We start from the raw sequence: 11,999 nt of genomic DNA on the forward strand, positions 1-11,999 counted from the left end.
TCGCAACATAATATAAACTGTTGGTTAAGTATTTATTTTTGGGGTATATTTCCTTTAAGGCATAATTATATAGATATAATTGTGGTACTCTTCTTGCAGCTTACTTTTCCTTACAGGTGATTGCAGCTCGACGAAAGTATGGCGTGTCCCCTCCCAGCACATCTGGCCCACCAGAATTTGACAGAGTCTTCAGAGCCCAGTAAGGAAAACAAAAGAAAGTTTTCTAAACAAATTCATTTAACCAGGTTTGATGAACTCATAAATATGCCAAAAACTAAGGGTAGGCATAAAAGGCATTTGCCTAGTGTGCAACAGTGTGGGTTGCCATTGGATCAGGTCCTGGGTGAGGGAAATAGCGATCTTGGAGAATTATTGCACCAAAGAGGCATATAAAAATTTAAATCATTTTATCAACAACACAAAATGCACTTGGTTGGGTATAGAAAACAACTAATACCACAATATTACAGCACCCCACTATGGGCATTACTGGTTGTCTGGTCCAACATTCTTGGGCCAGGGTTAAAGGATTCTTCTGATGGATACTGTTATGAACTATAGTTACATGGGCAAAACTTGCCCTGATTCATCCAATATACTGTCCAATCAGTAGTTTTCTTTTATTGAATTCATTTTATTACACCATTAAAAGCTAAGTGCTAATTGGTCGGCGCCCTGAACAAAACTTTAGCCATATTTCTACTGGCACCTAGCATATAACTAGCATAATAATAAGTGGTTTCATCATGTAGACATTGTAAGTCATTTCAAATACAATTAATTCTTTTATGGTTGGTGTGTAGCCTGAGATACTGAAGTCTATAGCACGGCCTCTCACTGTGGTACGGGAATTCCAGGTGAGGGATCAGTTGTTGGTTGTTGGCTTTAGGCCTGTCTATATTTGAGGAAGAAAACCCTAGTTAACAAATTAAATGAAAATTATTATATTTGGTCTTGTATTTATTGAAAAAAAAAAAATGATCATTCAACTTTACACTACACAATGGGTTATGTCTATGCCACTAAAAGGCTCTAGGTTCAATTGTCACACATACATTTCATTAAGTTGAATGCCATAGATCTATGTACAGGTATGGGATCCATTATCCGCAAACCCATTAATCAGAAAGCTCCAAATTACGGAATGACCAACTCCCATAAACCCTATTTTATTCATATAATTTAGTTTTTGTTTTTTTTTAAAATTATTCCCTTTTTCTCTAGTAATAAACCAGAACATTGTACTTGATCCCAATTAAGATACCTTATTGGAGGCATTGTTTTCAGTTTCACCCAATTTTAAGGGAAAATTAATCCCCTCATTGGTTTCAGTTTCACTCAGCTTCAAGGGGAAGTTAATCCCCTCATTGTTTTCAGTTTCACCCAGCTTTATACCATGTATACCAAGTAAAAATAATTTTAGCAAAAGTGCCCCTAAATGTAATCATTTTAAAATGTTGTTAATAAGCAACTTACTCTTAGCAACCCCCCTCTCAAAAGTATTCTCTCATGCAGGCTCTCAGTACTTGGAGTTCTAAACCTAAAACTCATAGTTGCCCAAGAGATAGATTGTGATGTACCACTAGATCTTCAGCCTGAGACTAGTTGCACACACTGTACCACTTGGTAATGCAGGTCAGCATTCATACACGTAGGAAGTGGTTGGAAGAAGCAACAGATATATAATTAAATATACATCATTTTCTAATAGCTTAATATATTTAGTGATATATTAGTAAAAATATGCAGCTTTTGCATTTGTGCCTGACCCACTTTCATTTTTTTATTTTAGGGTAAACTGCACAGAATACTTTCCAATGTTCTTAGCTGTGCTGTGGTTAGCTGGCATTTTCTTTCATCAAGGTGAGTCCTTAATGCATGCAGCAACTAAAGGTGAAAAATTGCTCATAATAACAAAGCGTCACACAAAAATATGTTGGATTTGATTGGTAAAATTAAACAATTAAAGAAATGAAAGACTGATTTTCATTTAAAAAGAATCCTTTACATTTAGGGCAGCCCTGCTCAGTGCATTTAGCAGCCTGGTCCCTGATTTTTTCAGATGATTTTGTATGTTTCTGCTAAGATGAGCAGTTGGGCTACGGTAAGGGCAGACGCTAGCCAGGAATGGTGAATGGATTTAACTAATCAATACATTACCATATTTCAGCCAAAAATTGACTGAATTATGCAACAGAGGGCTGTCAATAACAATCCATAAAAACTGTTTACACATAATAAAAAAGCATTGTTTAAAGATGGAGTACACCTTATTAGCTCTCTCCAACAGTGAGCGTGTTGGTGGGCGTTGGCACAGCTGTTACCTAGGCACAAGGATGTATGCTGGCACTGTGAGCAGACCTTGAGGATTCATATGAGAGGAGGGGAAGGGGACCAGAGAATACTTTGTAATAGCATATGAGTTTTTTTTCACAGGTGCCATACTCCATACTCCCAAGAAGTTTTACCAGGGGTGCCTATTGGCTCCATTGTTCTTATTTACCAATGTAAATGCAATTTGGTAGATGCAAAAATGCTTTCCAAAAAATGTTTTTACCAATAATGCAGTATTCTCTACCAGATTCAATGAAAAATAGATGCTGCAAAAAAAATGCCTTTTTCATGAAAACAAGTGCAGTGTGCTTTGGCCAAAAAAATGCAAAAAGCAATGTTTTGTACTTAGTGTTTGTGCTAGAATCCTCTCCCCCTTTGCTGTTGCTCCCAATGAGTTTGCAATTTGTGTTAATGTATTGATCAGTTTTACTCTGAAGAAAAGGGTACTGTGTTATCCTGAAACGTAAGTCTGTGCTGCAATTATGAATTACAAATTCCTGGCTGCCTTTGAGTTTGCTATACAAGTTCATTGGGATATATAAATTAGGAACCCTCCTAACCCTATAGGAAGGTTGTTTTAGCTCATAATTAAGTATTTAGCAGACAGAAGCTATTGATTACATTTTGGTTTAGGATACTGGTTATGTATCTGGACGGCAGGAAATGTACAGAGGACACTCAAATACAATCAAGGACAGATATTGGACCCCTTATCCGGAAACCCATTATCCAGAAAGTTCCGAATTACGGAAAGGCCATCTCCCATAGACTCCATTTTAATCAAATAATTCACATCTTTAAAAATGATTCCTTTTTTTTCTGTAATAATAAAACAGTACCTTGTACTTGATCCCAACTAAGATATAATGAATCCTTATTGGAGGCAAAACAGTCCTATTGGGTTTAATTACTGTTATAAATAACATTTTTAGCATACTTTAGGTAGAAGATCAGAATTACGGAAAAACCCCTTATCTGGAAAACCCCAGGTCCCGAGCATTCTGGATAATGGGTCTCATACCTGTAATAGCCTGTACTTTCACTGCTCAGTAACATTTTTGCTTCAGGGGGACATGACAAAATGTTTAGTCTGTTCAGTCTGAAAGTCTTGTTTTTTTAGGTACAGCTTCTGTCTGCGGACTTCTTTACCTTCTTGCTAGATATCGCTACTTTCAAGGCTACAGTGCTTCACCAAAGGAAAGGTAATGAATAAAGTACATTTTAATGCCTATATATATTATATGAATAAATCACAAGAAAGATAACAGACAAATAAAACTAAACTCCCAAACAATGGTATAACTAGAACTTACTGGGATCCAGAGCACAATTTTTTGTGCTCCATTTGGGCCTCCCTGCTCCTGAGCCCCCAGCAGCTGCTGGATCTACTGTTTCATGGTACACCCTGCTTCTGATATAATTAGTACAGCTATCTAGTTTCTTTATATCAGTGTAAGTTTTCCAGTTGGCACCATTCTAAAGCAGGAAGCCACGCCACATTGCTGTGGGGAAAAGATAGAAGTCATTAACACAAATACATTGTCTTCTCGAAAATCAGAAATCGCTGAAGTTTTGCTTTGAAACTGAGAGTTGCCCAAGTCTATTTTATTTCTGGTTTTTAAAACTAGACAATGATATCATCTATCCCCAAGCACCACATCATGGATCATTCATTGGCTCTACTACGTACTGCAACTAATACGCCTCCATAATCCATAATCCTGCTGTCTGCTCCTTTTTTATATATGTGCTAATAGTACAGGTATGGGATCCGTTGTCCAGCAATGAAAAGCGACAATATACCGCAATGCAATTTCTCACAGTTCCATACACTTTTCACAACAAACAATTTCTTATTTCTGACTGATTTGATTTTTTTCTCAAATTAACAGTCCTTTATAGTATTTGATATTAATAAAATATATTGATATTAATCCATTTTTTTAAAGCAATCCTTATTAAAAACAAAGGGAGAAACAAGGTAAACTCCACCCAAACACAACTTAATCTCTTTGAAAAGTAAACATTATTTCAAGCAATTTTGCAATAAACATCAATTAAAAAAAGCAGCCTTTTCATGAATTTAATGTAATAATATGGTTTGGAACAGTTCCCTAAGCCCCGCCCCCTGGTACACTGCTGATCTGGCTGGCTACTTTAAAACATGTTAGTAGTCGACCGCCCTGAGCCTGCCTTCAGCATACAAATCCCACAATTCCCTGCACACATGGTATCAATAAGGAAATGTAAATCACAGTGCAATGCATTGTGGGTTATCTAGTTCCGGTGTGCTGTCTGAAAGCTGGGGAGAAGTTCTAACAACTTGTAACATTCATGTTTCAGTCCCTCCTCCCCTGCCAGGATTTCAAATGATGAAGAACTGTTTTGCAGATGGATTTTAGCATATAAAAATGGTATTTATTCATAATATACATATTGTGTCGAAGCCAGAGTTCCACTTTAAGTGTGCAGTAACCATGGTTCTCCAAGTTACCAGAAGACTCCTTATTAAGTAAACCCCAATTCCCAAGCAATCCAGTAGATAGATGTTTGTAGTACCTGTATAGAGGATAATCTTCATCTGTTATTGGGTGAGACTTTAAAGCTAACTTTTAATATACACACATATATATATATATATATATATAAATTTTTTTGTGGCCCAGTAAAATAATACCTTTATGTATTTTATAGGGATGCACCGAATCCTGGATTCGGTTCGGTATTCGGGCAGGATTTGGGATTTTTTCAACAGGGTTTAAATTCAGCCGAATCCACGGTCCTGGCCGAGCGGCGGGCAGCAGCTAGCTTTTTTTTTTGTGGTGGGCCCAAGGTACCCCAGCCCAAAGCTTTTGGATAATATAGGCAATATGTATCCTCTCATTAATCTTAATAATGATTGAGTTTTGTAAAATTTGGGAGTGTGGGCCAATGAATTAAGATATGAAAAGGAATGATATGTACGATGGAGTCCACTTCCAATGAGACTTTATGAGTGATTATGTTGGAGTAAATTATGAGTGTACCCAACTAGGTTTTGAAAGTATTGATTTTAAAATTGGTGTGTATTGATACCTTACAATTTTCTGTTATGCACATATTGAGGTGATTTATATAGTCTTGTAGACATGGTTTGTGTTATGAGTTATACATCATAATTATTCGATAGATTGAGTTGTGTTTTATTCATATGCATATGATAGTTGGTGATGTACACTGATTGGTTAACGTTTGTATTTATATGTGTGTTTTGCTTCCTGTCACTATCCTGACAATGATACTGGGCGGATCAAAACGCATAGATATGGGTACAGAATAATGCAAATCTAATTGCCGTGGCGTGCTTTCTACAGGTGCAGGTATATATATATATAAGACACAAGAGCACACAATGGGAAAACAAATCATTCTTGGGTTGTTTTTATTATTTACTAAGAAGGAGGAAAAGGAAAATGTAAGAGGACAATGACTTGATGATGGGGGCGGTAGGTTGATTGCAAAATGAAAATAAATAAATATAAAAAAAAGTAGATTAAACATGCATAGCACTGATAATACTGTCACAGACTCAATGAACCAAATGTTAAACAGCTTTTCTTTTAATGTATGTAAAACTAAAATAAAAGCCTTTAAAAATGAATACAGCTTACAGTAAAAGAGGCATGAGGCCCAGCTATTGTTGCAAATGGAGGAGGCTTCAAAACTAGGTCAAGTTGTTGTTATGGGGGACTTTAATTATCCGGACATTGACTGGAGTAATGGGGTGGCTAAGTCAGAAAAAGCTAGTAGGTTTGTAAATATGCTAAATGACAACTTTTTATTTCAGGCAGTTCAAGAACCCACTAGGAATGACGCTATTTTGGACCTGGTGATTTCTAATAATAATGAACTCATCTCTAACATTTGTGTGGGTGAGCATTTGGGGAACAGTGATCACAACATGGTCTCCTTTGAGATAATGCTGCAGAGACAGCGCTATAAGGGAGTAACTAATACGCTCAATTTTAGACGTGCAGACTTTGCCAGTATAAGGGCATCTCTGCAATGTGTCAACTGGGAAAGGCTTTTCATGGGGTTAGACACAGAAGGAAAATGGAACATCTTTAAAACATTGCTTTGTAGGTATACACAACAGTATATCCCCCTTGTAAGCAAGGAGAGGCATCGCAAAGCAAAACCTTTATGGCTGAATAAAAGTGTTATTGTCGAGGTTGGTAAGAAAAAACGTGCTTTTAGGGCATTCAAGTTAGCTGGGACAGCAGAAACTTTCATCAGGTACAAGGAAGCAAATAAAGCATGCAAAAAAGCTATCAAGCAAGCTAAAATAGAAATGGAAAGGGATATTGCTGCTAGGAGTAAAAAGAATCCTAAATTATTTTTTAATTATGTGAATAGTAAAAAAATGAAGCAAGAAGGGGTGGGAACTTTATTATCACGGGGGGGTAAGTTGGTTGATGAGAATGGGGAAAAAGCTGAAATTTTGAACTCTTATTTTTCATCTGTCTATACATCTGAGGAGCCAGATAATGAAGGCTTCCCTTGTAATATGCCCAGTTCTAGTAATTTAGCTATTGGCGCATGGGTCACTCGGGAGGAAATTCAAAAGAGACTTGAACATGTAAAGGTAAACAAAGGTCCAGGGCCGGATGGGATTCATCCCAGGGTATTAAATGAGCTGAGCGCTGTGATTGCCAAACCTCTTCACTTAATTTTTCAGGATTCATTGAGGTCTGGCATGGTGCCAAGAGACTGGCGGATTGCTAATGTGGTGCCGTTATTTAAAAAGGGATCCCGTTCTCAGCCTGAAAACTATAGGCCTGTTAGTCTGACATCAGTAGTAGGAAAACTTTTGGAAGGGGTAATAAGGGATAGGGTACTTGAATACATTGCAGTTCACAATACTATTAGTTTGTGCCAGCATGGTTTTATGCGTAACAGATCTTGCCAGACTAATTTAGTCGCCTTTTATGAGGAGGTGAGCAGGAACCTCGATGCTGGAATGGCAGTTGATGTCATCTACTTGGACTTTGCTAAAGCGTTTGATACAGTACCTCACAGAAGGTTAATGATCAAATTAAGGAATATTGGCCTAGAACATAATATTTGTAATTGGATAGAGAACTGGCTGAAGGATAGATTACAAAGAGTGGTTGTAAATGGAACATTTTCTAATTGGACCAGTGTGGTTAGTGGAGTACCGCAGGGGTCAGTCCTTGGGCCTTTGCTTTTTAACTTGTTTATTAATGACCTGGAGGTGGGCATAGACAGTACTGTTTCTATTTTTGCTGATGACACTATGGGGCTGATTTACTTACCCACGAACGGGTCGAATGGAGTCCGATTGCGTTTTTTTCGTAATGATCGGTACTTTGCGTTTTTTTCGTATGTTTTGCGATTTTTTCGGATTCTTTACGAATTTTTCGGATCCAATACGATTTTTGCGTAAAAACGCGAGTTTTCCTATCCATTACGAAAGTTGCGTAAAAAGTTGCGCATTTTGCGTAGCGTTAAAACTTACGCGAAAAATGCGCAACTTTTCGCGTAAGTTTTCTTTTCAATGATTTTTATTTGCATTTTAACTTTTACAGGTTGGATATCAATATAATGTCATTTTGAACAATCTATATCCTTAAAGAGAGAAGAGAGAAAAGAGAGAAGAAGGAAGAGAGAAGTGGTCCCATTCTTGATAAATAGTGGGGCCAAAGGGTGAATAGGAAAGACATAACAAGAAAATAAAAATAAGAGAAAAAAAAATAAATTAAACTTGACGGTTTCTTTATATTCAAAATTGGTCATTTGAACTTAATAGTATGGTGTAGCCTTTGAGGTCCCATATTAAAAATAAAACTCAATAAGGTCAGCATCTGTGGGAGGACCGTTTGTATTCAGCCCCAATAAAGTTTACCTTGATTCTTATTTGTCTCGACTGTCCTTTCAATAGTTAATTTAGGATGTAAATGTGGATAAGGTTTCTGCTGTTCGCGTAAGTTTTAACGCTACGCAAAATGCGCAACTTTTTACGCAACTTTCGTAATGGATACGAAAAACTCGCGTTTTTACGCAAAAATCGTATTGGATCCGAAAAATTCGTACAGAATCCGAAAAAATCGCAAAACATACGAAAAAGTCGCAAAATATTCGTTTTCAAGTCGGAACTTTTCCAATTCGGGTCGGATTCGTGGGTTAGTAAATCAGCCCCTAAATTGTGCAAAACTATAAGTTCCATGCAGGATGCTGCTGCTTTGCAGAGCGATTTGACAAAATTAGATAACTGGGCAGCAAACTGGAAAATGAGGTTCAATGTTGATAAGTGCAAAGTTATGCACTTTGGTAGAAATAATATAAATGCAAACTATCTACTGAATGGTAGTGTGTTGGGGGTTTCCTTAATGGAGAAGGATCTAGGGGTTTTTGTTGATAACAAGTTGTCTAATGCCAGGCAGTGTCATTCTGTGGCTACTAAAGCAAATAAAGTGCTGTCTTGTATAAAAAAGGGCATTGACTCAAGGGATGAGAACATAATTTTGCCCCTTTATAGGTCCCTGGTAAGGCCTCACCTTGAGTATGCAGTGCAGTTTTGGGCTCCAGTCCTTAAGAAGGATATTAATGAGCTGGAGAGAGTGCAGAGACGTGCAACTAAACTGGTTAAGGGGATGGAAGATTTTAACTATGAGGTGAGACTGTCAAGGTTGGGGTTGTTTTCTCTGGAAAAGAGGCGCTTGCGAGGGGACATGATTACTCTGTACAAGTACATTAGAGGGGATTATAGGCAGTTGGGGGATGTTCTTTTTTCCCATAAAAACAATCAGCGCACCAGAGGTCACCCCTTTAGATTAGAGGAAAGGAGCTTCCATTTGAAGCAGCGTAGGTGGTTTTTCACGGTGAGGGCAGTGAGGTTGTGGAATGCCCTTCCTAGTGATGTGGTAATGGCAGATTCTGTTAATGCCTTTAAGAGGGGCCTGGATGAGTTCTTGATCAATCAGAATATCCAAGGCTATTGTGATACTAATATCTACAGTTAGTACTAGTGGTTGTATATATAGTGTATGTATGTGAGTGTATAGATTGGTAGGTGTGGGTTAAGTGTGCTGGGTTTACTTGGATGGGTTGAACTTGATGGACACTGGTCTTTTTTCAACCCTATGTAACTATGTAACTATGTAACTATTGGACCCCCCCCCCCCCCCCCCGAAAAACAAAAGGTAATTGAATCCAGAGGAAAACTTCAAGCCACATCACCCGATTCCCACTTAAATGGTGAGTTACCTCTCCAAGGTGATGTTTTTGCCTTCCCGTTCTTTGGCACCAGTGACGGAGCATGATTGCATACACGTGTGAGCTTTGGCCTATAATCTGCACATACATCAGTGTTATCAGCTAATGGTGCCTGTGTTCTGATGTTGCGCATCAGTGCTCCTTTGCACTTTGTCTCTTGAGCCCATAAAACACAGTAGTAGTAGATGTTAGGTTATCTTGATTACCAGAGAGAGGCTTGCATTTGTCTTTTATTGTTGAAGACTTTTTTTTATGACCTGACCTATCCCCTGACAACTGTTGTCAGGTACTTCTCTTGACCCTTCACCTGTGATGCCCGAAACTCATGGGAGAGGCTGGATTGGGGTCAATCAATTGTCCCCTTTATCAGGACCCTCCCCCACTCTGTTCCATCCAAACTTCTGACAGATACCAAAGATTGCCTCTGTTATTTATATACCCATGCCCTTCAGTGATGTCCAGAGGATGGGTTGCAGGCAAGTATATAAGTCAGCATGGTGTGTTGGGCAGCTTAGGGTTGCTGCAGGATGAAGAAATGTTGATCTGCCTTAATACAATTGGTCTCATGCCTTGGTACCTTGACTCAGCTTGCCTGAAAGGCTATTTCCCACTGCTCAGTCTTCCTGCAGTACTTTCAGACAACACTTGTGTTAGCGAGACTATATTTAATATTATTTCAGAATTTACTTACAGGTATTTATGACCGCAAGTGCAAAGGGCATGTTTGTACTTAGGACTAAGCCAACTACTTGTCACGGCTATTAAACGCCAGAAAATACCCTGCCATCAACACACATAGAGACAATCATCAGTAATTATCAGCATTATGACAGGAAGTATTAGGCTTATGGAGTAAATTCTTTATCTGCATTTTTCAGCTGGCAGAAAAGTGCCACTAAAGCCTGTCATTTATTTCTATGGAAACCACCTGACAGATGAAACACTAACAGGGAATAGGTGTATTCCATTGAACTAAATGATAGGCACGGACTTAATGGAGATTCTTCTCGGACGTCTCGGTCTCGGCACAATCTTAATTTTGGGGAAACTTAATAACCCTTTTCCATATCCAATTACTTGTGCAAACATTTATTTATCATTCCCTGTTAGTGTTCAACAGGCTTGCATAGTTAGAATAATAAATACATTACTAAGTTCTGGCAGGGGCGATCAAATTAATAGGAAAGTATACACATTTTCTTCACAATTCAGATTTTCCTTGGACATTTTTGTAAACAAACAATTAACATAAGAAATTTTATGCAGGATGCAATTAAACTTTCTGTACCACCTTGTCTGTGATGTTGATCGATGAGAAATCTGTAGAATCTACTATAGTGTCAGTTCTATGCCAGTGCCATAGATTATACCTTTGTGCAGTAAAAGAGTTAGTCATCTGCCTATTTCTGTCGATACATATTGCTTGGCAGAACTGTGCCAAGCTTATTGAAAAGTATGCCCAGCACTATGCTGTGAAGTTCTAACAATAAATTCCTACTTGTAATGCTTTAATAACAAACTGCTAACATAGCAATAAAGAAAAGCTCCAATTACAGAGCAAAGCCCCCTGTTGCACGGTTGGTTTCATCTTATTCTTTTCTCATTTCAGGCTTGGCCCTATGTATCTCAATGCTGGGATCCTCTGGCTCCTCATTGGTCTGTCAGCGGCAGGGATCCTACATGAGCTGCTTTCACATTATCTGGGTTTGAGAATAATATAAATTCCCACTGAATCCAACAATGAAAGAAGAGCAGTTAGATGTAATGTGCATACAAAGCCACTTCGTATATACGCCTGGCCTATTTCCATCTCCTATATGTACAGACTAATCTATATTTCAACTTGTGTTGCTACTTTTTTGTGTATTTTTTAAAGAAATACAGATTGTTTTGATTTAAAATGTGGGGTCAGTGATACCTGGTAAGCAGATGGCAAATTCTGTAGCTGGGCTTTCATTTACTTTTGTTTCAGTCCAAAACGTCTCTATTGCCCCATAATTTAAAGCACAGTAAGGATAAGTATAGTATTGGCAAAGGAAGGTTAAAAATGATTTTTCCATTATGTTTTCTCTAACAGCTGTGGATAAAAATAATTTAAAAGACAATTTTAATAAACATATAATTGAAAGTGATTGGTGGCTTTGGGGCAGTTTCTGAGACAGTTCTCTCATTCGAATTAAACTTGATCATTGCTGCATTTATAAAATGTCACCATAATGCTTGAATCGTTTGAATTAAAATCTGGAGTTTACATTCTAAAATCCCAAATTTTTCGAGTTGAATGCATTGTTAAAACTCAAAAAATTTGAGTTCAAATGGACATTCGTTTCCACGAATCCTCTTTATTTTTCCCAAACAGGAATTGTTCCAGCAGCCATTTTAGGAGCATT

The 11,999-nt window shown here is 37.8% G+C and overlaps 1 protein-coding gene across 3 annotated transcripts in view; it reads left to right on the forward strand.

The window, feature by feature from the left end:
- The window catches only part of ltc4s.2 (leukotriene C4 synthase, gene 2), a 36,832-nt gene extending 25,091 nt beyond the window's left edge, over positions 1-11,741 (forward strand). For 2 of the 3 annotated variants that reach the window (XM_031897591.1, XM_031897592.1), the window contains 4 exons: positions 100-199; positions 1,793-1,863; positions 3,455-3,536; positions 11,219-11,741. In XM_031897591.1, coding sequence (XP_031753451.1) covers positions 100-199; positions 1,793-1,863; positions 3,455-3,536; positions 11,219-11,330 — 365 coding nt within the window. In that variant the 3' untranslated portion in view covers positions 11,331-11,741. The remainder of the gene's footprint in view (positions 1-99; positions 200-1,792; positions 1,864-3,454; positions 3,537-11,218) is intronic. The other variant, NM_001113094.1, reaches the window with a different exon arrangement.
- The last annotated feature ends 258 nt before the right edge of the window (positions 11,742-11,999 follow it).

Source organism: Xenopus tropicalis, chromosome 3 (assembly GCF_000004195.4).
Source record: "Xenopus tropicalis strain Nigerian chromosome 3, UCB_Xtro_10.0, whole genome shotgun sequence".
Lineage (NCBI taxonomy): Eukaryota > Metazoa > Chordata > Amphibia > Anura > Pipidae > Xenopus > Xenopus tropicalis.